This window comes from Artemia franciscana, chromosome 7 (assembly GCF_032884065.1).
Source record: "Artemia franciscana chromosome 7, ASM3288406v1, whole genome shotgun sequence".
Classification (NCBI taxonomy): Eukaryota; Metazoa; Arthropoda; class Branchiopoda; order Anostraca; family Artemiidae; genus Artemia; species Artemia franciscana.
This window is the reverse complement of record NC_088869.1, coordinates 8,339,670-8,363,628: the sequence shown is the minus strand read 5'-3', so window position 1 is coordinate 8,363,628 and position 23,959 is coordinate 8,339,670. Positions and strand designations below refer to the sequence as shown.

The 23,959-nt window shown below is 33.9% G+C and overlaps 1 protein-coding gene across 1 annotated transcript in view; it reads right to left on the bottom strand.

Annotated features, from left to right (window-relative positions):
* Nucleotides 1-495: 495 nt before the first annotated feature.
* The window catches only part of LOC136028800 (papilin-like), a 387,506-nt gene continuing 364,042 nt past the window's right edge, over nucleotides 496-23,959 (bottom strand). The window contains exons 42-46 of the mRNA XM_065706703.1: nucleotides 12,925-13,446; nucleotides 11,916-12,071; nucleotides 9,687-9,800; nucleotides 8,160-8,330; nucleotides 496-2,456 (exon numbers count right to left, since the gene is read on the bottom strand). Coding sequence (XP_065562775.1) covers nucleotides 2,440-2,456; nucleotides 8,160-8,330; nucleotides 9,687-9,800; nucleotides 11,916-12,071; nucleotides 12,925-13,446 — 980 coding nt within the window. The 3' untranslated portion in view covers nucleotides 496-2,439. The remainder of the gene's footprint in view (nucleotides 2,457-8,159; nucleotides 8,331-9,686; nucleotides 9,801-11,915; nucleotides 12,072-12,924; nucleotides 13,447-23,959) is intronic.

The window sequence follows — 23,959 nt, the reverse complement described above, 5'->3', positions numbered from 1 at the left end:
GCCTATGATGTCATACTGTCTTTGAGATCGTCCTGCCACATAGTGGAGTATTTTTCTTTAAGAATGGACACATTCTATGCAAAATGAATGGTTATTAGATAAAATGAGGATGCAATATTAAGGCCGAATTTTTGCAAAAAGCGCCAAAATACTACTGAGAAAACACTATTGAGATAACGGATCAGCTTCAAAAAACTGCATAAATACCCTCTCCTTTTCAGAAGTGAGGCTATATATATATTTTTTTTTAAATTCACTTAAATTCATTTCCGCAACAAATTTTCACCAATCAGATTAGCCAAGATAAAAGTTACCATTCCTGACCCAATTTCAAATGGAGATTTGCCCTAATTTGACAGATTTTTTTCAAATTTTATTTTTTTATATCGTCGAAGAGCATTGGTCTACTAAAATATATATAGCCATAAATTAGAATTTACTGAGATTTCTACGACTCAAGAGAATTTCGCGCTAAGCATAAAGAAAAATAATGGATTGTAAGCAATGAAAATTTATTAAAATGAACACTATACAGTTTTCAATTTTATATTATTAACAGACCTAAAAGTGAGAAAATAATTAAAAGGCACAAAATTATTCACATATTCTACTTAAATTTGGCACAATAAAGCAAATAAAAGATGGCAGTGTAGAGCTTAGCAGATCAAACACACTACATATGGAATGCAAAAAAAGAAACCCAAAAAAAAGCAGTGTTTTTTCCCAAAGGCTTAGAAAAATATTGGTCGCTAGCACCTACCATACAAATAAAAAGGCCACAAAAAGAACATAAAAAGGCCGAAAATGAAATCAGCTATTTAAGCATAACAATAATCTAATGCGCAAAGCAAAAGAACAAAAACGTGATGTTTTAAATTTAAGTCATTATCTGAACAGTCACTTTAACAAAGTCCGTGATTCGAAAAATTAATTGACTTGACAAATTTCTCGACAAACCAAGGGAATATAAAAGGTATTTATTGCTTCCCCAAAACAATCATCTTAGTAATTAAATTGAAATTATTAAAGAATATTAATTTGAAATAATAAAAATAGAAATATCAAATAAAAAATGAATATTTAATAATCGGGAGCAATTAACGTTTTAAATTACGTATGCTTAATAAAGGTCAAGCTTTGATAATTTAATTGTCGCAACAAATTATATTGACAAATTTATTGAAAAATTAAAGCCAAGGGAAAGGCGGGAGAGAGTGCATCACAACAATAATTTTTTTAAGTTTTTTTTAGATAAAACTACAGCCACTAGCACCAACCACACAACAAATGTTCTTTAAAAAACCGAAAAAGTTATAAACGGTAGTTTAAGCCCAATGATAATCTGAAGGAAAGAGCAATAAAATGTAAATGTGATGTTTTTAATTTAATGCAAATTACATTTGAAAATTTAAGGCTTTTTCTAATAAAAGTTTATTTTGAAATTAAAAATTTAAGGTCAATTTGTCAAAGTAAAGGGTCTTGACAAATTAATTGACTTGGCAAATAAATGAAAAATTAAGGCATCGTAAAAGGCATGAATTGTCCCTGGAGAGAGTTCATCTCAGAAATTAGATTGCAAATAAAAGTATGAAAATTACAAAAATTTGGATTTATTAAGTTTATACATAAAGAGAAATACTACCATCTTCTTCAAAAATAAAGCAAGATAAGCACAACTAATAGGGGCTATCGTTACGTTTATTTTTTTAAATTTTAATGATCCAAAGGAGTCATTAAGTAGCAAATCAATGTAAATGTAGAGCATATAACAAAAAAACAACAAAAAGAAACGAAATGAAAAAAGGAAATATTCAAGAAAAAATTAAAAAATAACTAACATCTTAGTAGTCTCTGACCAACAATTGCTAAAATTTAAGAGTACTAAGATAAAAATTGTGATAGAAATATTCTTTGGTCCAATTTTTTTCAATTTTTCAATTCTCAAATTTTAAATTTTAGACAGTTAACTCTATCAAAAACTAACGACTTTGTAAACCACAGTAAATTGTTACAAATTTTAAAATCTTAATTTTTGAAGCTTTTAAATTTTAATGTCTTAAAATTTTTAATGTCTAAATTTTAATTAATTTTCCACGTACACAATATGTACTATATTGACATAAATCTTTTTTAATGTAACCTGCGAAGGAAAACTTTTCAACCAAATTGAATATTAGAAAGAAAAACACTGGCAGACTTAAAATACTATCATTCCTCCCTTAAAAATATTTTAAACGCTTAACCAAAAAACAATATGAACTAATATAAAAACAATAATACAATAAAACGAGCAACCATTCCCATCACTGCGAAGCTTATTGAAAGATATTGTCAAAATGCTCATTTGCCTGACAACACAATACTATATAAACAACTGAAACTTGTGGAGATTCACATTTATAGGGAAGAATCATTGCTTAACAGCCTTTTTGAAGTTGTCTATCTTCCAAAATAAGCTGAAAAGAAATTTATCATTATTAATAATAAAAACAGTGGAAATCAGAAGTAGAAACAAAGCCAGAAAATTTTAATAGTAAAAAAGGAATGAAAAACGTAAGAATTTATACTGGAAGAAACACGAAATTGAATAAAGCGTAGCCCAGCACGACAACAACGATCAAACAGTTCGTGGTAACGAACTGTAGGTAAGAAGCAATGCGGTTGAATAGTAACTGAAACTCAAAAAAAAAAAACAACAGAATTTTGATAACAATAGATACATCAAAAGAATCAAATGTTGCTGATTATTCAAAACATATCAAACTTGATGTTACCCATCAAAAATTACGAGCCTGAGAAAATATTCCCGATTTTTGATAAAAGGGGGGAAACACCCCCAAAACATTAAATGATCGTAATGGAAATCATACCATCCGATTCAGCGTATCAGCCAACCCTATTGTAGGGGATTTTTTTCCAGGAGTGATCGTACCGAGCCAGTAACCCTATAAGTTCGGGAGAAGGCTCATTTGATCGCATATCAAAACTTTTAGTACTCTTTTAAGGTGACCAAAAATATTGGTGTGCAGATTGCCCCCCTCTCAAGCCTCTTTTTGCCTAAATTCACCCGATTGAAGTTTTGAGATAGCCATTTTGTTTGTCATAGGGCTGCAAGCTATGAAATTTGCCCATTGTTTACATATAGTATTGGTAATTGGGAAGTATACAGATATTTTTCTGGAAGGGTGGGTTTTTATGGTGGGGGTGGGGGGACCTAGTGAGAATATCTATCAGTGGAGAAATTTTCTATGGGGGAAGCGAATTTAAAAGGGATTATATACATGTAAGACTAAATGTGAGGATTGAAAACAGTACTGAATCTATAGACAAATTTTAATTAAAAATAAATCACCCGCTTCCGTTATTTAAGTAGAATAAATGTTAGGTACGTATAGAGCAGGATAAAAGGAATTTATACAATTTTTAAAATCACAAGGAAAACGGCAAAGAAGAATTAAATGCATCAGCGTAAAAGGGCATGAAGGACTTAGTAAATATATTTGCAGGGCACTTGATTGATTGTAATTTATTCTCACGTATGGTGAGCAGCGACGTATCCTGAAATTTTGATCAGGAGAGGGGGGGGGGAATTTACAATAAAGACTTAAAAAAACATCAAAATGTTTGTAAATGCTTTTTCGTTATATTTTTATGAGTCGGAAATTTTTTTTTGGAAGAGGGTGCGGGGTTCGAACTCCGGCACTCCTTCCCCCTAGATATGGTCTTGATGGTGAATCTGTTTATCAGGGTGGCAAGGGGATAATGAAGCAGACAGTCAAGTTAAATAGTAAATATAAAAAAGATGCGAAGAAAACCTTGATATTTAAGAATAGGGGCTTAGGTACCTCCCCACGTGTTCAATTAGAAATGCTGGCCCAACAAATGATTAGTAAAAATTTGAACGTGGTTTAATTAATGAATCATTTTGAAAAGTTCAATTTAACAGGAAAAGCATTGACTTTCGTTGTCACCGAGGATCTGTCTAAAGTAAATGCAATTTATATCAAGAACAAAAAAAAAAAAAAGAACATCTACACAAATTAAGATATTTTAACCTAAAAACAAATAGAAAATACAAAATCAAAGGCCAGTAGAATTGAACATAGTCCAATTGAAGAAAAAAACAACAACAATAGAATTTACGGGAAAGACAATCTATAAAATCTAGAAATTTCACTGGAAAGACGTTTTTGTTACAAAATTCGAACGATTAAATTAGAAATATTAGAACAAGAGCTAAGAGCTCATATGGTACTTTTGACGAGGCAAGAAGAGCTAAGAGCCAAGAGATCATATGGTATGAGCTCTAACAAAATTCTATGAATCAATTGATTGATTTAAAAGGAAAATAAGAGGCTTAATGCCGGTCAGGATTTAAAATAAAAGCTCTGAGTCACGATGTCCTTCTAAATATCAAAATTCATTAAGATCCGATCACCCACTCGTATGTTATAAATACCTAATTTTTTCTAATTATTCCTCCCCCTTTAGCCCCCCAGATGGTCGAATCTAGGAAAACTACTTTACCAAGTCAATTTTTGCAGCTCCCTGACACGCCTATCAATTTTAATCGTCCTAGCACGTCCAGAAGCACCAAACTTGCCAAATCACTGAACCCCTCCCCCCAAACTCTCCAAATCCCCCCATCAAGGACATTTGCTTATTCTATCCACCAAGCTTCATCCCTAATCCTCCGCTCCAAGTGTTTTCCAAGATTTCCCCTTCCAACTTCCCCCAATGTCAAAATATCTGGTCGGGATTTGAAATAAGAGCTCTGAGACATAAATTCCTTCTAAATATCAAATTTCATTAAGATTCTGTCACCTATTCGTAAGATAAAAATACCCAATTTTCACGTTTTCCAAGAATTCCGCTCCCCCCAATGTCACAATGTTCCAAGAGATCCTCCAACTCCCCCCAATGTCACAGGATCTGGTAGGAATTTAAAATTAGAACTTTAAAGCACAAGATCCTTCTAAATATCAAATTTCATTAAGATCTGGTCACACTTTCGTAAGTTACAAATACCTCAATTTTCAAAATTACTCCCCCCCCCCAACTCCACCAAAGAGAGCAGATCTGGTCCGGTTATGTCAGTCACGTGTCTTAGACAGGTTTTTATTCTTCCCATCCAGTTTCATCCTGATCTCACCGCTTTAAGTATTTTCTCAGATTTCCGGTTTCCCTGAACTGCCCCCCCCCAATTACGCTGGATCCGGTTGAGATTTAAAATAAGAGATCTGAGTCACGAAGTCCTTCTAAATATGAAGTTTCATGAAGATCCAATCACTCCTTCGTAAGTTAAAAATACGTCATTGTTTCTAATTTTTCAAAATTAACCCCCCCCCCAAATAGTGTGGACTCGTTCCAATTATGTAAATCACGTATCTAAGACATCTGCTTATTTTTCCCACCAAGTTTCATCCCGGTCCCTCCAATCTAAGCGTTTTCCATGATTTTAGGTTCCCCCATCCCAAACTCCCCCCAATGTCACCAGATCCGGTCGGGACTTAAAATAAGAGCTTTGAGGCACGATATCCTTCTAAATATCAAATTTCATTGAGATCCAACCACCCGTTCGTAAGTTAAAAATACCTCATTTTTTCTAATTTTTCAGAATTGCCCCCCCCCCCAAATAGAGCGGATCCGTTCCAATGATGTAAATCGCGTATCTAAGACTTCTGCTTATTTTTCTCACCAAGTTTCATCCCGATCCCTCCACTCTAAGTGTTTTCCAAGTTTTAGGTTTCTCCCTCCAAACTCCCCCCCCCCCCAACGTCATCAAATCCGGTCGGGATTTGAAATAAGAGCTCTGAGACACGACATCCTTCTAAATATTAAATTTCATTGAGATCCGAACCCCCCCCCCCAACTATTCCAAAGAGAGCGGATCCGTTCCAGTTATGTCAATCATGTATCTAGGACTTGTGCTTATTTTTCCCACCAAGTTTCATCCCGATCCCTCCACTCTAAGTGTTTTCCAAGTTTTAGGTTTCCCCCTCCCAACTCCCCTCCCAATGTCACCAGATCTGGTTGGGATTTAAAATAACAGCTCTGAGACACGATATCCTTCCAAACATAAAATTTCATTAAGATCTGATCAACCGCTCGTAATTTAAAAACACTTCAATTTTTCTATTTTTTTCGAATTAACGGGCCCCCCACTCCCCCTCCCGATGGTCAAATCGGGAAAAGACTATTTCTAATTTAATCTGGTTCGGTCCCTGATACGCCTGCCAAATGTCATCGTCCTAGCTTACCTGGAAGTGCCTAAAGTAGCAAAACCGGGACCGACAGACCGACAGAATTTGCGATTGCTATATGTCACTTGGTTAATACCAAGGGCCATAAAAAACATTAGAAATTATCCAAAAAATCTTTAGAATTCTGACTTTTCACAAAAAAGCTTGAGACGCCTCCCCTGATGATTCTGAATTTAAATTGAAAATTACTATTAGAAAATTAGAAATGTTCAATTTGAAATGTTGAAAAAATTAAAAAATTATTTGAAAATATTTAGAATCTTGACATTTCACAGAAAGGCCAGAGATGCTTCCCCTTATGGCCCTTAATTAAAATCAGAAATTATTATTCGGAAATTAGAAATATTAATTTAGAAAAATTAGAAAAAACATTCGAAGCTATGAAAAAAAATCTTTAGAATCCTGACATTTCACATGTAGGCCGGAGACACTTCCCTTTATGCATGAGATACTGCATATAACAGATTACATAAGAAAGAAATAAAATTTAATTCAAGCATGGAATTAGTTAACACGTTGTGGGCAAAATTTAACAACAAAGTTAATACCGGAAACTTAATATAGAAATGTTTCGTTGTTTACCTTTTTCTAACATGCATCTTTAACCACCTAAATAAAGTATTAATTAACCAACGATTAAGTATTAGTCAAATAGAGCTATTTATCGATAAACTACTGCAAATGTTCTGGGGAAGGGGTAGGGTGTGAAGTAAGGAGGAATTATTTCAAAAGAGAGTTACAAAAGAGAGTTTCAAAAGAGAGCTACAAAATTCAACTCTTGGAATTGAATTAACAAGTGACGTTACAAGAGGAATTAAAGACAAGTTAAAAATGAACAAAAATTTTAGTATTTTACACACGAAAGTAAAGAGAAAAACTAAAAGTTAAACAGAAAAATAACCCAAATACCAGGGAATAAAATAACAGTTTAAAAGGGATATATCCTTTTAGTTAACAGTGAAACAACAAAATATCTGGATATTTTGGCCACATACACAGTGGCTGTCTTCAGTAGATTGTACCTATTGAAGAGGACCACTGCATATGTGACCAAAATATCCAGAGATTTTTTGTTTGTTTCATTGTCATATAAAATGATTTATCCCTATTGAATAGTTATTTGTACGTCCTGGAAAGGCACTGTGGTCTTCAAAAGTACATACCAGGGAAGCCAAATTTTTTCTCCGATGAACCTAATAGACGAAGGGCTCTAGGGGATTTACAAAAAGAATCTCCAAAAACGAATAAGAAAATAAATTTTTGTTTCGTTTTCTACCAGCCGGACAAAAACTTCATGGGGGGGGGTAAGCCCCCTACCACCCCTTCTTTAGATACGGCCTTGCCAGTGAGTACGAACGCTAGTACTCTTAAAATCTTTAATTACTAACATCGAAATTTCTTTAAAAAATGAAATTTATGAGCTGTTCAAATTTTTCAGATCAAAATTTTTCATTATGAACGATGCAAAAGATACAATACGGGAATGAATAAGACAAGATTTATTCCCTAACAGTCTACTGGAGATGCCAGAGTGCAAAGCATGACAGGTAAACTCGAGGATTGGGCGCTGACATGAGTGGCATTTTAAATCGTTTAAAACGGTAGCCTACCAGTAATTTCATAGTACTAGCAGGCATTTTAGGAGGATTCGGGAGGCAAAAGAATAGGGAGTCTTAAGAAAATTAACTGTAAGATTTTTGACTTTGCAGGGTTAGCTACCATATATTTATTAGGTGCTTCATCTGACATCTGTTCCAAAAAATCAATGTTTTTTGTATAAATTTGTAATCATTCGAATCAAGCATGGAAGTAATGACTGAATTAGTAAGCAATATTTGATGGGAAAAGTTAATACCAGGAACTCACAGCTCTAATTTTACTTCTTACGTCGGCTACCTTTGTTTAAATCTTGGAGGTGTGGCCCTTGAGGTGGTAGTTGACCGGCCAAAGTGCAAGACTTGCAGCAAAACCTTGCGTAATATTTGTTTGTACAGTAACGAGCCTTAACAATCAAACGGCAGTTGGCAAAGAATGGGTTATCGTTGCAGCTTGGGTGAATGTAAATTCCTGAAATATAAAATTACTTCAAGCCATGAATATACTGTTAAAACAAGAATAAGTTGTTTTGAATGGTTAATAGACTGTTCCATGATTACTATAAAAACATCTTAAGTTACAATAAATGTGGCACTAACATTTAAAAACATGTTTTTTGAATCAATAATTCCTGCAAAAATCATCAATATAATAGAAATGAATTGATTATTGTATGGTTTTAACAGAAATAAGTTTTAAGCTTTTTGATAGATTTTACAAAACATTATATAGAGCCTTGATAATTGGCAAAAAATAGATTATTATCCGTAAACTAAGATCCTTTCTATTAATGTAATAATAATACAACTACTGCTACTACTACTGATAACTCACCACAGCACCAAGCGGCCTGAGGCCAGCATAGCTACGCAAGCTCCTTTTCCAACCTAACCTATTCAAGGCCTCTCTCACTTTAGATTGGCTCACTCGCTTACATTGGAATCTAAATAGTTTTCAATCCAAGTTTATATGAAATTTAAACTGAAATATTTTTCAAATATATAGGAAATGTTTTTATGATAAAATATTGCTTTAAAATATATTAATCTAAATACTAGATTTAAATCTGAGTATTATAAAATCTAAATTCAATTTCAATCCAAAATTTGGCTTAAAGCTCAAAGAATGCATGCAAGAAATACAGACAGGTAAATGATGCTTTTGGGAGTTTCTGCATTCCTTTAAAAAACATGAACTATGCTATTAATAGTTCAGCAACAAAGTACACGCTTTTCTTAAAAAACAACAAATTACGATATAAATTTTAAGATATCTGGATTACCATTAAAAAAAAAGCTTTCTATCTAAATTTCAAGATAGAATATGGTATAAAATCAAACAGAATTCCACCTATAGACTTGAAACCAGTCTCTAATTTCAAATTCAAGACATAAAGCTCCCTCAACTAGGAGCAAATATCGAAAAATACAAGAGCAAAAAAAGTAGAAGAAAAATACAAAGTAATAGGAAAAACTAAGAAAAATAATTGAAAAGAAGCTATGAAATAATAGAAAAAGACAAAAAGAAACCACGCTGATAGGTTAAAAAACTCCTGTTATCAGAACTTCAAAATATACAGCTCCTTTGTCCAGGAGAAGATATTGAGCATTTTGGAAAAAGGACAGAAGAGGAAGATCATAAAAGAAGAAAAAATAAAAAAATGACAAGATAGAATGGTAAAACACAGTATTACTAGCAAAATTCTACTTATGCTAAAAAAAAGAAAAAAAAAAGAATCAAGACTCAAAACATATATTTTGCACTGCAGAAAAAAATTAAGAAGAAAAAGGAATAGAAGAAGAAAAAATGAAAAGAAGCTATACTGACCTTCAACTGAAATAGCAGTGTAACCAGTAGTTGTTCCATAATCATTTGTTGCTTGACATCGGTAGGTACCCGAATCAGATGCTTCACTCTGAGCAATTAATAATGCACTATCATCTGTGAATGAAATGAAAAATTTAACAGCCATGCATACTCTTTGAGTAACAAAAAATAAAAAATATCTAAAGAACAATTTAAATGTGGTAATTTGTTAATTTGTCTTTATTGGAGCTCTTCAAGGATACATTTAAAAAAATCTTTTTAAAGCAAAAATTAAAATTCCAAATTGTTTCCGGATGCATATCCTATTTTTGTAACTTCTTTATTTTGTATTTACCTCCAAATATCAATCTTTCTTTTTTTTATTTTTAATACTTAAATCTACCTTCCTCTGTGTAGAGAGTTAATTCAGCAGAAAACCGAAAGCCTCTTAATAGATACTACGAAAATATCTATCGTTTAATATGAAAAACACAGACCAAAAAGTAAAAGGATAACTAAAGCAAAGGTAAAATTAAAGTAAAGGAGCGAAAAGAATAAAGTCAAAACGCAAAAAGATTTAGCTCCTGAAAGGAGCTAAGAATAAAAGTAAAGATAAACTATAAAGTAAAAAGTAGAAGTAGGTTTGTTTTCAGTTGTCTAGTCTAGTCCTTTAACTTCAGACTAAAAAATAAAAGTAAAGGATATTTCTGTCAAATCTCACTAATAAAATGCTTACCACATTTTGGCCCAAACGAAGCAGTAGAATGGTATTTATTTCCTTATTAAAAGAAAATGCACCTTTGGGGTAACCATTCTCATTTCATTTCAGTGCCACTACATGAACTAATTCGTAAAATTTTCTTTCGCCTTACCATCATCACTAGCTATATTTAACTTTAACATCTATTTTCTTCCAGAATTCAACAAACACTTAAAGTCTAATTATTTTTGCTATTTCTGTTTGATAAATCCTATTCAGTCACTTATCAAGGACGATTTTTTGCAAATCTTTACTTTGCATGGTTATTTGGGATGTTTTTGTAACTTGTTGCTTACCTCATGTACTCCTTAATTTTGAGGGAATAGATATCAGACCAACTTTTACGCCTAGGCCACGTTTAATAAATGAAAAAAGACAGATTCCGGCAGATTGTGCTTTTTGCTCATCCATGCAGGGTCAAGCAGAATGTGTATCCCCAGAATGGGGATACACCTCAGAATGGGGATTCCACCTGGAAAAAGTGTTAAAAAAAAAAGAATTTAAAGGAAGCTGGAACGTTATGGAAAGAAAGAAATAGTGAAGCTTTGAATAGATTGAGATGGGGTAGCAGTGTGCGAAGGTTCCTTGCCATCTGGCAGCAGCAGGAATAGTAGAAGTAGTAGTAGACCAAAAAAAGACTTCAGCATCAAAAGATAAAAGCGCAAAAGACAGCATTAAAATGCAATCTTTCTTATCCTCTTAGAGGTAAAGTGTTGCCCGCTTTTTTTTAACCAAAATTATAGTTTTGGAAATAAGGGTTTTAACCCAAACAATCTGTTAGTATGGCTTATTTCGTCAAGGGTTCCTTGTAGGTACCACAGTTTAAATAAGGGTTTTAACCCAAACAATCCGTTAGTATGGCTTATTTCGTCAAGGGTTCCTTATATGGACCGCAGTTTAAATAAGCCAGTGTTGCCTTATCTAAAGTAGCATTACCAGATATTTCATTACAGAAGCGTTGTTACGTTGGAGAAACTCGGATGAATTTATATAAGAAAGAATTGCCAGGAAATTCAGAGAAGTGGGTAGGTTTTTCAGCAGCCGGGGGTTATATCAGCTTTCACATCCACCTTTACAAATGCTGAACCTATAATACCCTCTTCCTTCCCCTAGCTACAGCACTTGGTGAATTCCCCACTCAAAATATGTCCTAATAATTTTTTTTTTATTGGTAACTCCAATACCGCTAAAGTTCTATACCATCAGTCACAACACAAATTAAATCTTTTTCGTGCTGTTGAACCCAGATAAAGAAACTCGGTGAGAGAAGTGAACGCGATTCTTCTTGATGAACAGTCACGTAGATATTTTGAATCATATTCTGTTAAAGAATCAGTACTATTACTGATTGTATCCGTGGTGAAGAGATGGGTTGTTTAACCCCAACTACCCTATTTTCAATGCTTGGTCAGCTTGAAGAGTGGTCATCCAGAGTTAATTGTTTCTATTATTAGCCACAGCTTAGGTAAAAAGAAAGGTACAAAACTTACCTGACAGTTGGATTCTATCATTGAACTGCACTTGTTGTTCGTCCTTGTACCAAGAAATCAAGGGAGGAGGATAACCTTCTACATCACATTTAATAGTTATTGAAGAGCCAGAGGGGTATGACTGTCTTTCAGTAGAAACCCTAACTTGAAGAGGTACTGTAAAACAATAGACAGTTAAAAGTGCAAATTTGAATAGGAAATATTAGGAAAAACAAAAAGGAAGACTACATCGTCTTTGAAAACAAGAATATTAACATATGTGAATAAAATAATTCCTAGAAAAGGGTACTTTTGTCTACAAAGACAGTTAAAAATTCGGATTATTATGTATTAATCTGTTTTCATGTTTTTTTTATTCCATAATAAAAGCAAAACCTAAATAAGCAAAATGAAATGAAATAAAAAGAGACAAAGGGAAAATCTTTCAAATTAAAATTGAGCTTGAAAAGTGATGAACTAGAAGAGACACTGTAAAATTGAACAAATTTTATTTCTAGTAGAAATAAAAACTCTTCGGGAAATAAGATAACATAAGGGTAGAAAATATTCCCAAAACTTGAAAGACGTTACGACTTGACATATATATTTACACATGGAATCTGACATAAGTAATTTCGAACATTTTTTCTCTCTTAAACATTTTGGGGTGTACCTTATCCCAAAGGGCGAAATTTAAACTTTTAAAATTATAACTAAGATAGTACATATAATTTTTAAATATTGTGTCTTTCCTTTTACAAAGGATTAGATCACCGAAGCGTATTTTGGAAAATAATAACAAGGTAATTTGAGAATCAGGACTAAAGCAGTGAACCAAAAAACAAATTGTGCATACAAAATAAAGTCTAAATCAATTCATTTGTTGGCATTTTGAAGATATCTCACTTCTACTCTTTGTTGCATATAATGGAATAGATACACGATAAATCACCCATAAGCATATCCCAAAGCATAAACCCGTAAAAAAGCTCAAATGACATCCCAGGCTTTCTTTTCCATAACAACTCACCATAATATGGATTTGTATACTCGGTGGTTATGATTACTGGAGTTGTGACTGCAGATACAGATGTTGCAGTAACAGGAGGCGCCTGGCCTCGACCAGGAACATAACCTATTGGACGCGCTGGAGGCCTAGTTCGATACACAAATCTTGGAGCTGGGGTAGTTGCCTTTGGTGCTGGTGGTGGGACTAAATATCTCCTATAGTCTGCATCATCTTTATCAGTACTGTGAACAGGGCCAACAGCCTGTACAGTGATGGTCCAGGAAGCAGCGCGACCGTATCCATTATAAGATTGACACGTGTAAGGACCCAAATCTCGGAATGTTACGCGTCTTATGAGCAGAGAAAAGTCACGGAACTGTTCATATCTATCAGATGATAAAGGAAGCATTCGATCAAACCTCCACCACGTAACAGAAGGTCGAGGCCAACCAAGGGCAAAACAGCGAAGTCTTACTGGTGAGCCCAATACTACAACTATGTTTTGGTTGTGTCCAACCACTTCAGCTCCACGGATTACAGGCTCTGAAGACAGGAAGAAAATATTAACAGATCTATAGAAATACATACATACTTTTGTGTATTTTTATTTGTTTCCCTACAAAAGTTTGGCAGTGTATGTTTTGTTTAGCTCAACAGAGAACTCCTAAAACTATCAAATTATTTAAATGGTATTGAGCTGATTTTTAATCTTTTTCAAGCAGGTATAATAGAATATTTTTAGGGTCTTCCTTTATTGAACTTCAAAAAGAAAATTCTATTCCGTTCAATTGAGATACATACATATTTGTTTATTTTTATTTGCGTCCCAAAAAAAGGTTGGCAGTGTATGTTTTGTTTCTGTCTATTTTTGTGCATGAGTGTACGGTTGTATAAACATTTTTGATGAGGATGTGTTTGCGTGTGTTTGTATGGCTGTATCTGTACGTACGTCTAAAATTGGTTAAATCAAAATACAAATGACACACACCTACTATAGAATTATAAGAAAACGAAATAAATTTTCTATAAGAATTTCGCAGACACTTTTGAAAGACTTTTCTTTCAACTCTCAGTTACAATTCTTCGAAGGCCCAGAGGGAACTGAATTATAAGACAAAATAATACTTTCTACCACTAGAAATGAATGGTTTTAAAAGTTTTTACGTTTCTTTGTTTTCCTTCTCAAAAAAGACAAAAATACTATTGTGAATTCCAATTAAATTGGGAAACCAGAGACTCGTGTCGTTTAAAACTAAAATCATTCATTTTGCGTAGATAATCCGTTTTTTTTCTAGAAAACTTTTAATGTCTGAAATGAGAAATAAAAGGAATAAAGATCTTAAAGTTTTGGGTAAAACGTGAATAAGGTTAATAGCGCTACTAAAGTGAAGCAGAACACTATTCTATTTATTATTATTATTATTATTATTCATCTTATCGTTGGAGAAATATACAGTAAGGTTAGATAATAAGACTGTAAAAGGAAGGCGTAGTCTCTTCTAACCGTGGTTTCCAGGTAATCAAGGAGGCACACTCGTGCCTCTATAAAGAGGCGACACACGACAATGTTAAGCGATCTTCGGTTCCAGTGGTCGCAGACGGATGGGGAGGGATGCATTTCGTAGCCCGAGCTCCAACTAAGAAACCTGCAAAATTTCATCCCCCTCCAACTTTTTCTTCATGGGGAAAATCTGGCCGAAAGTTTCGACCTGTCAACCCAAGCCCCCCTTTAACGTTGTCCGATCGGGCTGAAATTCACAAGTTAAGGTCCCCTAGGGCCCAGGAGCTTATCCGCGAAATTTCAGCTTGATCCGATAACTCCTTCCCTGTTTTCCAGAAACCACGCATAGCCACTTAAAATTCATTTACTTTTTTTTTCGCCACGCCTACAGGTCACATCCGACATCGGATCTGGGTGTACGAAGACTCATTCGATGCGGAATTCTCCGAGTAAGTGCCCATGAAAGTTTCGTAGGAAAATCTTAACCCCCCGAAAGTTTCGACCCTCCAACCCTTCCCACCCCTTTTAACGTTGTCCGATCGGGCTGAAATTCACAAGTTAAGGTCCCCTACGGCCCAGGAGCTTATCCGCGAAATTTCAGCTTGATCCGATAACTCCTTCCGTGTTTTCCAGAAACCACCCATTAGCTATTTAAATTAACGGATTTCTCTCCATAAGAGCCCATGTTAATTTGAAATTTTTAAAAGCTATTGAGAAGTTATATTTACACACATGCAAGTTATTAGCTCAGTTGGTAGAGCGTGAGACTTTTAATCCTCTGGTCAAGGGTTCAAGTCCCTTACGAGCGATTTTTTTTCACAACATCAAAAAAATTTTGATAACACCTGGACAGCTTATCATTTGAGGATAACAGAATATTAGCTTCTTATGAGCAATATGAAAAAAAATTAAACCTGTACAAAAGAGTCTTTAAAAGCGGGGGGTTTGCCTCTCCTAATAGTCTTCTTATAGTCCTAATTGTAAAAAAACGTACAGAAATAATATGAAAAAAACTTCGTTTTCTTAAAGAGTTAAAGAGGCTGCGTCCCAAAGTCGAACCTTAAAACGTACAGGAATTAGAAGAGGCAGTTGGGGGGCTGCCGCCCCCCAAACCCCCAGCTTTTAAAGACTCTTTTGTACAGGTTTTTTTTTGGGGGGGGGGACTTCATTGTTACTAATTACTAGTTTCGGCGCAATGGTTCTCCTGTCCTCTTGTGTTTAACATTTTTCGAAGTTATTCCATTATTCATTCATTTCAATTTTTTGTTAATTAAAAGAGGGCCTTTCCGAAGCCAAGAGCTGGGGGTTAGCAAAAAAACAAAAAACCTGTACAAAAGAGTCTTTAAAAGCTGGGGGTTTGGGGGGCGGCAGCCCCCCAACTGCCTCTTCTAATTCCTGTACGTTTTAAGGTTCGACTTTGGGACGCAGCCTCTTTAACTCTTTAAGAAAACGAAGTTTTTTTCATATTATAACGTTTATAAGGTAGTAGCGCCATAAAGTAAAGTGTAACACCATTCTATCCTTTAATTCATCTCATTGTTGAAGCAATATCCTGTTCGAGATCAAGAATTGCTGTCGCTTCGAAAGCAGAGTAGTGCGTGATAAGGAGAATGGTAAAGAAAGGGAAATGTGCTCTCTTCTATTTGTATTATCAAACAGTTCGTGGTAGTGAACTGTAGTAAGGAGCGATCCGGCTCAATAGTACACGAACCTCTAAAAAACGGAATTTTGATACTAATTAGATACGTCAAAATAACAGGATTTTTATAATGATTTTAAATACATAAATTTCATCAAATTTGGTCTTACCCATCAAAATTTACAAGGCTGGGAAAATTTGCCTTATTTTATAAAATAGGGGGAAATACCCCCTAAAAGTCATAGAACGAAACGAAAATCGCCGAGGTTTTTTACTATTTTAAAAAGCAAAATTGAGAGAAAAGGTCAAACTTTAGCGTAAAGAGCGGGGCGTTGAGGAGGGACCAGCCCCTTTCATTCAGGGAGTAATTTCTGTTAGTTTTAAGTTTTAATGTCGCTCCTTACTTTCAGTTTAAAAAACTTTTTTTTATACACGGAATAAGACAAGACAAAATCTCCTCTCCACAATTTCTTTAAGCTCCCTAGAGTATATCATCCTTATGAGCCTTATTACACCAGTTAAGTCTTTCCGGCTCAATTTGTTAATGTGCTTTTTAAATGAAAAAAATGAAAAAAAAAACAAAGTTACATTACATAAAAAAAAAATATTCCTGTATTTTTTCATCTTATTTTGGGCATTAAAGCTAAATCCCAAGAAAATAAACTTTTAGTTTAATCAATGTATAAATTAAATGTATAAATTATTATTATGCTTAAATTAAATTTACCTGACACTGTTGGGCAGCTGAGGGGACTCCTCAAGATAAGTGTATATCACATTAAAAATTGTAGAACACTGTGGGTAGTTTTTATGTAAATATATTTATATCAATAAGATGTTCATTATTTTAATCAGTTTTTATTGTTTTGTTCATTGCAATGGCTTATTTTCTGTCTTTTTTAAGTATGTGTTGTATCACATGCTTACCTGGACAGTGGCTGAGGAGGGGGCCATTGTCCTGGTAAGCATGGGGTTCCCAATAAAAAATCTTTCTAAAAAATTCCCCGTTAAGATCACACAAATTCTTTCCTGAAGCATCCTTTTGGCAAATTAGGCCAACCTAAAAAAATCTCAAAGAGTTTACATTTTTGTGGGGTGATTTTTTGGAGCATTACTATGCAAACATTAAGCTTGAGCAAAAAGTCTAGAGGCAGCTGGGAAGGAAGCCCCTCCTTCATATTTATATTTCACGAATTATGATATTAAAAACGAACAGATATTTAACGAAAAAAAACAGGGTTTTCAAAGAATAGTAAAGAGCTACATTAAAGCTCAAAACAAACAGAAAGTATCCTGTACATTAGAACAGCTATGATCCACTTAACCCCTACCTTCCCCTCTTTCCCCCTTTTCTTTCTCTTCTTTTCCCCTTTTCCCCCGTTATGGTGGGGCTCATGTTCTCTATTTCAATTTAAATTTCAGTTTTGGGATCAGCAGATAGAAAGACCCCAAAAACATATTTCAAAGTACTTTCCACCCCTATCCGGTATTTTAAAATTTTCCCCTCTTCCCTCTGTTCCACCCGTTTTCCTTAGTAATTTTATTCGATACTGAATTTTAGATGTCAGTTTCGTGATCAGTGTATAGAAAAGCCCCAGCAAACTCAATTTGAACTATTTTCTGGGCATGTTCGGCAGTTTTCCCAATTTCCCCTCACATTTCCCCCTTTCCTCCTGTTTTTTGGGTATTAGCCCCACTGGGATTTATAGGGACTTAAAGTATGATGTACAGAATTTTTTCTGATAATTTTGGTACCATTTTCGTTTATATTGCAATTTTGTCCGGGTCAAACCCTAAAAGTCCTGGACTAAACATATCCTGTACATTAGAAGAGCTACAGTCCGCTCAACCCCTACCTGTTACACTGAACTTTGGCGTCTTATGTCACTCTTTTAAGAACGAATGCCCTTATAGAAGAGCAAGAGGATAAATGTTTTTTTCACAATACTCACGAGAATACAAGGGGTTGTGTACTTGCATTTGTTTTAAACAATAAAACATAGTTTAAGGGTTTTGAAAGGCAATCAGCATATAAAACACTTACGATTATCAACTCGCTATATTTTTGCACTCCATTTTTTTTTTCAGTTAAGCTCTAGATAAACCTTGGCGCAAAGAAAGGGGGATGAGGGCGCTGCAACCCAGCTCATATACATCATATTATATATACAGTATTATATTCATATATTATATATTCATAACATATATATATATATATATATATATATATATATATATATATATATATATATATATATATATATATTCATATATATATACATATATATATATATATATATATATATATATATATATATATATATATATATATATATATATATCACATATATATATATATATATATATATATATATATATATATATATATATATATATATATATATATATATATATATATATATATATATATAATATACAGATATTTTGTGTGTATTTTTGAGCTTTATTATCGCTTTTTACTTACATTTGATTTTTTTTCTTCTTTTGTTCAAAAAGAAATGGAAGGATTTTTCTGTAATCATTTTGCAGGAATTTAGAAAGATTTTTCCTCTAGCTTTCCATTACGATTCTGGAGAGAATTTAGGACCCAAGGGATCTGAATTGTGAGACAAAACAATAATTTCTACCAATAGAAACAAATGTTTTTTTTTAAACCTTTCTGTGCTTCCTTCCTCGGAGAAATAAGGCAGAAATAGTTTCCTAAGCGCCAATTAAATTCGAGAAACAAGAGACACACATCAGTTAAAACTAGAGCTATTCCTTTACCATAAAATAATCTTATTTCGCTTTCCTGGAAAATTTTTAATTAGGCCCTTATTTAATCTTTAGACCCTTCTTCATTGATGCAGTTATTTATCTTACCTGACGAAAGAGGGCATTGAAGATTTTTTATTTTCCGACTAAAACGTGAATCATGTTAATAGTCTTAGCAGAATATTCAACCTGAGTTTTCGACCACCTTTGTTACCAGCCATACAAGCTTCCCTATTGTAAATACAATATTAAGAAATATTTATTTTTATTTAACCCAAAATGCATTTTTCAGTTTTATCTTATTTTATTAAAGGAATTAAATAATCACAAGTTTCATTGTTAAATAAGAAAATTAAATAATTTTTACAATAATCAAAAAATAGTGGCACTTGTGGCATTATCCTTATTTAATTGATTTTATTTTGAGACACACTCTTTATACTTATTTTTAAATAATACTTAGAGTAATTAAAAGATGATGGTACTTTATGCTACTGGGTTATTGTAAATATTGCCCTGAAGGAAATGAAAGTGTGAAAGTCAATGCCCAAAAATCCTATTTTCAGAATTACACACTGTGGGATTTCAATGCAACATTCCCAATCTAATAGCTAGTTAAAAACTCTAGCTATAACTATTTTATTGAATATCTCTAAGTTCTCTTTAAAATCGTTAATGGTTTAAAAATATACGAGCTGTAAGCTTTTTGTACTGAATACCACCATCAAACAGTTCGTGGTAACGAACTGTAGTAAGGAGCGACCCGGCTTAATAGTAAAAGAAACTCTAAAAAACGGAATTTTGATACCAATAGTTACATCCAAAGAATCGCATTTTAATGCTGATCTTAAATATATTAAATAAAAAAAAAACAAGTTTTTTCAACTGAAAGTAAGGAGTGACATCAAAACTTAAAACGCACAGAAATTACTTCGTATATGAAAGAGGCTGCTTCCTCATCAACGCCCCGCTCTTTACGCTAAAGTTTGACTCTTTCTCTCAATTCTTCTTTCTAAAACAGTAAAAAACTTTAGCGTAAAGAGCGGGGCGTTGATGAGGAAGCAGCCTCTTTCATATACGAAGTAATTTCTGTGCGTTTTAAGTTTTGATGTCACTCCTTACTTTCAGTTGAAAAAACTTGTTTTTTTTTTATTTAATTTCTGAACGTTTGTGAATCAATCCATTTTTTGATTTTGGCTCTCCGCAGAGGAATAATCAAAACGAAATTTGCATATTTTTTTTTTGGCTCAATGGCTTTCTCATAATTTTGATCGAATGATTTTGAGAAAAAAAGAGCGGGGGACGAAGCCTAGTTGCCCCCCGATTTTTTGGTTAATTAAAAAGGCAACTAGAACTTTTAATTTTTTACGAATCTTTTTATTGGTAAAAGATTTACGTAACTTATAAATTAGCTTACGTAAAGAACTTTTGTATTCTCATATTTTTATTACATATATGAGGGGATTCGCCCCATCGTCAGTACCTCGCTCTTTACACTAAAGCTTAAATTGTATCCCAATTCATTAAGAATGACCCCCTGAATCACAAAAGCCGTAGAATAAGTAGTTGAAATTACCGAAAATACTTTAGCGTAAAGAGCGAGGTATTAGAAGGAGGTGAGCCCCTCATATGGGTAATAATTTCTGTTTGTTTTAAGTTTTATTGCTGTTCCTTACTTCCAGCTGAAAAAGCTTTTTCACTTTTATTTTTTAATTGTTTTTTTTTTTTAATAATGCTAGTAAATCCTGCTCTCCCTTCATGGAAATTTTCTTCTCCCATTACAAATTCTCGAAGGAAAGTTCCCCCAGCATATCCCCCTCTTCTCAACCCCTCCCCTAAACCAAAAAAATCCTCCTGAAAACGCCTGTATACTTCCCAATAACCATTACTATATGTAAGCACAGGTCAAAGTTTGTAACTTGTTGCCCCTCCCACGGGGACTGTGGGGGAGTAAGTCGTCCCCAAAGACATAGTTATAAGGTTTTTCGACTACGCTGAATAAAATGGCTATCTCAGAATTTTGATCCGTTGACTTTGGGAAAATAATTAGCGTGGGAGGGGGCCTAGGTGCCCTCCAATTTTTTTGGTCACTTAAAAAGGGCACTAGAACTTTTCATTTCCGTTAGAATGAGCCCTCTTGCAACATTTTAGGACAACTGGGTTGATACGATCACCCCTGGGAAAAAAAAAAAAAAAAAAAAAAAAAAAAAAAAGCAAATAAACACGCATCCGTGATCTGCCTTCTGGCAAAAAATGCAAAATTCCACATTTTTGTAGATAGGAGCTCGAAACTTCTACAGTAGGGTTCTCTGATACGCTGAATCTGATGGTGTGATTTTCGTTAAGATTCTATGACTTTTAGGGGGCGTTTCCCCCTATTTTCTAAAATAACGCAAATTTTCTCAGGCTCGTAACTTTTGATGGGTAAGACTAAACTTGATGAAACTTATATATTTAAAACCAGCATTAAAATGCGATTCTTTTGATGTAGCTATTGGTATCAAAATTCCATTTTTTAGAGTTTTGGTTACTATTGAGCCGGGTCGCTCCTTACTACAGTTCGTTACCACCCAACTGTTTGATAAGTTTCATCAAGTTTAGTCTTACCCATCAAAAGTTATGAGCCTGAGAAAAATTGCCTTGTTTTAGAAAATAGGTGAAAACACCCCCGAAAAAGTCATAGAATCTTAACAATCACACAATCAGGTTCAGCGTATCGGAGAACCCTACTCTAGAATTTTCAAGCTCCTATCTAGAAAAATGTGGAATTTTGTATTTTTTGCCAGAAGTCAGATCACGATGCGTGTTTATTTGTTAGTTTGTATTTTTGTTGTTTTTTCCCCAGGGGTGATCGTATCGACCCAGTGGTCCTAAAATGTCGCAAGAGGGCTCATTCTAACCGAAATCAAAAGTTCTAGTACTCTTTTTAAGTGACCGAAAAAATTGGAAGGCACCTAGGCCCCCTCCAACGCACACCTTTTTCCCAGAGTCACCGGATCAAAATTTTGAGATAGTCATTCTGTTTAGCTTAGTCTAAAACCTAATAACTATGTCTTTGGGAACGAATTAATCCCCCACACTTTCCAGGGGAGGGGCTACAAGTTACAAACTTTGACCATTGTTCACATATAGTAATGGTTCACATATAGTAATGGTTATTATGAAGTGTACACAGGTTTTCAGGCGGGACTTTTTCGCGTTGGGATGGGGGTGGGTTGGGGGGAAGGGGTTACATGGGAGGATATTTCCATGGAGGAATTTATCAGAAGGGAAGAGAATTTCCATGAAGGGGACGCAGGGATTTTTAGCATTATTAAAAAAAAAACAATGAGTAAATAAATGATTTTTTTTCAACTGGAAGTAATGAGCAGCATTAAAACATAAAACGAACATAAGATATTACATATATAAGGGGATTCGTCTCCTCCACAATACCTTGCTCTTTACGCTAAAGTATTTTTAATAATTTCAACTGTTTATTCAACAGCCTTGTGATTCAGGGGTCATTCTTAAAGATCTGGGACACAATTCAAGCTTGTAAAGAGAGAGGTATTGACGAGGGGGTGAACCCTCTCATATACGTAATACATATACACAAATATAGAAGTTTGTTACGTAAGTTAATTCATAAGGTACGCATGTTTAATACTAACAAAAACTTTCGAAAAAAAATCTAGTTGCATTTTTAAGTAACCAAAAATTGGAGGGCAACTAGGCCTCCTCCCCCACCGCTTTTTATCAAAATTGTTCGATCAACACTATGAGAAATCCATTTAGCAAAAAAAAAAAAAAATATGCAAATTTCGTTTTAATTATTCATGTGCGGTGAGCCAAAATCTCAATTGCACAATCTCATTTGGGGCAATTTTTCTTAATTTGGAGGAATATATTTTCAATAAGAGGATAAAGTGAGGATTATCTCCTTTTATTACACACACAGTTGAGTTTAAAGTAAAAGATACCATTCATATTCTTTCCTAAGCAAAGGTGGGAAAAGCGGGGGGGATATCCCCATAGAAGATCATTTATTTGGAGGAATCTTCTTGAATAATTTGAAACCTAAAAACTGATTTTACCATGTCAGGCCCCATCCTCCTCGTATATGATTAAATAAAAAAAAAACAAGTTTTTTTTAACTGCAAGTAAGGAGTGACATTAAAATTTAAACGAACAGAAATTATTCCGTATATTAAAGGGGTTGTCCCCTCGTCAACACCCCGCTCTTTACGCTAAAGTTTGACTCTTTGTTACAACTCTACATATTATAATAATAAAAAAAAACTTTATCGTAAAGAGCGAGGTGTTGAGGAGGGGACAACCCCTTTAATATACGGAATAATTTCTGTTCGTTTTAAGTTTTAATATCGCTCCTTACTTGCAGTTGAATCCTTTATAAGACCGTCGCAACACGGATTTAGTGGAACAAAGAATGAACAATTACCCCCCCCGAGCTATTGGAATCAAGTTAATGTAAAAAAAAACAACATCAAATAAAAAGTATTTGTAGTATTGTTTTAAAGAGTAGAGTTGTGAGAAAGAGTCAAACTTTCGCGTAAAGAGCGAGGGGCTGAAGAGGGGAAAACCTCTTTCATATACCGAATAATTTCTGTCCGTTCTAAGTTTTAATGTCGCTCCTTACTTGCAGTTAAAAAAAAAACTTGTTTTTTAAAATTTAATTTCAAAAAAGGGCAATACCACGCTTTCATCAGTGTTGCCATGTTGAACCGTCAAAATAAACAAGAAGAACTCTTTAGTTAAATATGACAATGCTTACTGTTGTTAAAAGTTCAAAAATTAGCAATCATTTGATTGCTAAGAACAAATACTAGTTCAAATATAACCAAAACCTTAAGCTGTTATAGCCTTCATATGTTATTGCCTTTTATTTTTCAAATTTTTCACCCACGTTTATTTATTTTTCGTTGAACTCCAACCAACATCAAAAACCAAATAACTGCAGTTTTTTTGACTTTTTGAATTTGTTTTTTTTAATTTGAGTTTCTTATTTTTCCTCCTTTTTTACATATATACGGTAGGGAAAATTTCCCCTAAATCAATTCTACTTAAATAGATTTCGTTATCACTGTACTTGGTGCTTTAAGTTATGCCCCACTCACAACGAGGTTTTAGTAATACTGGGG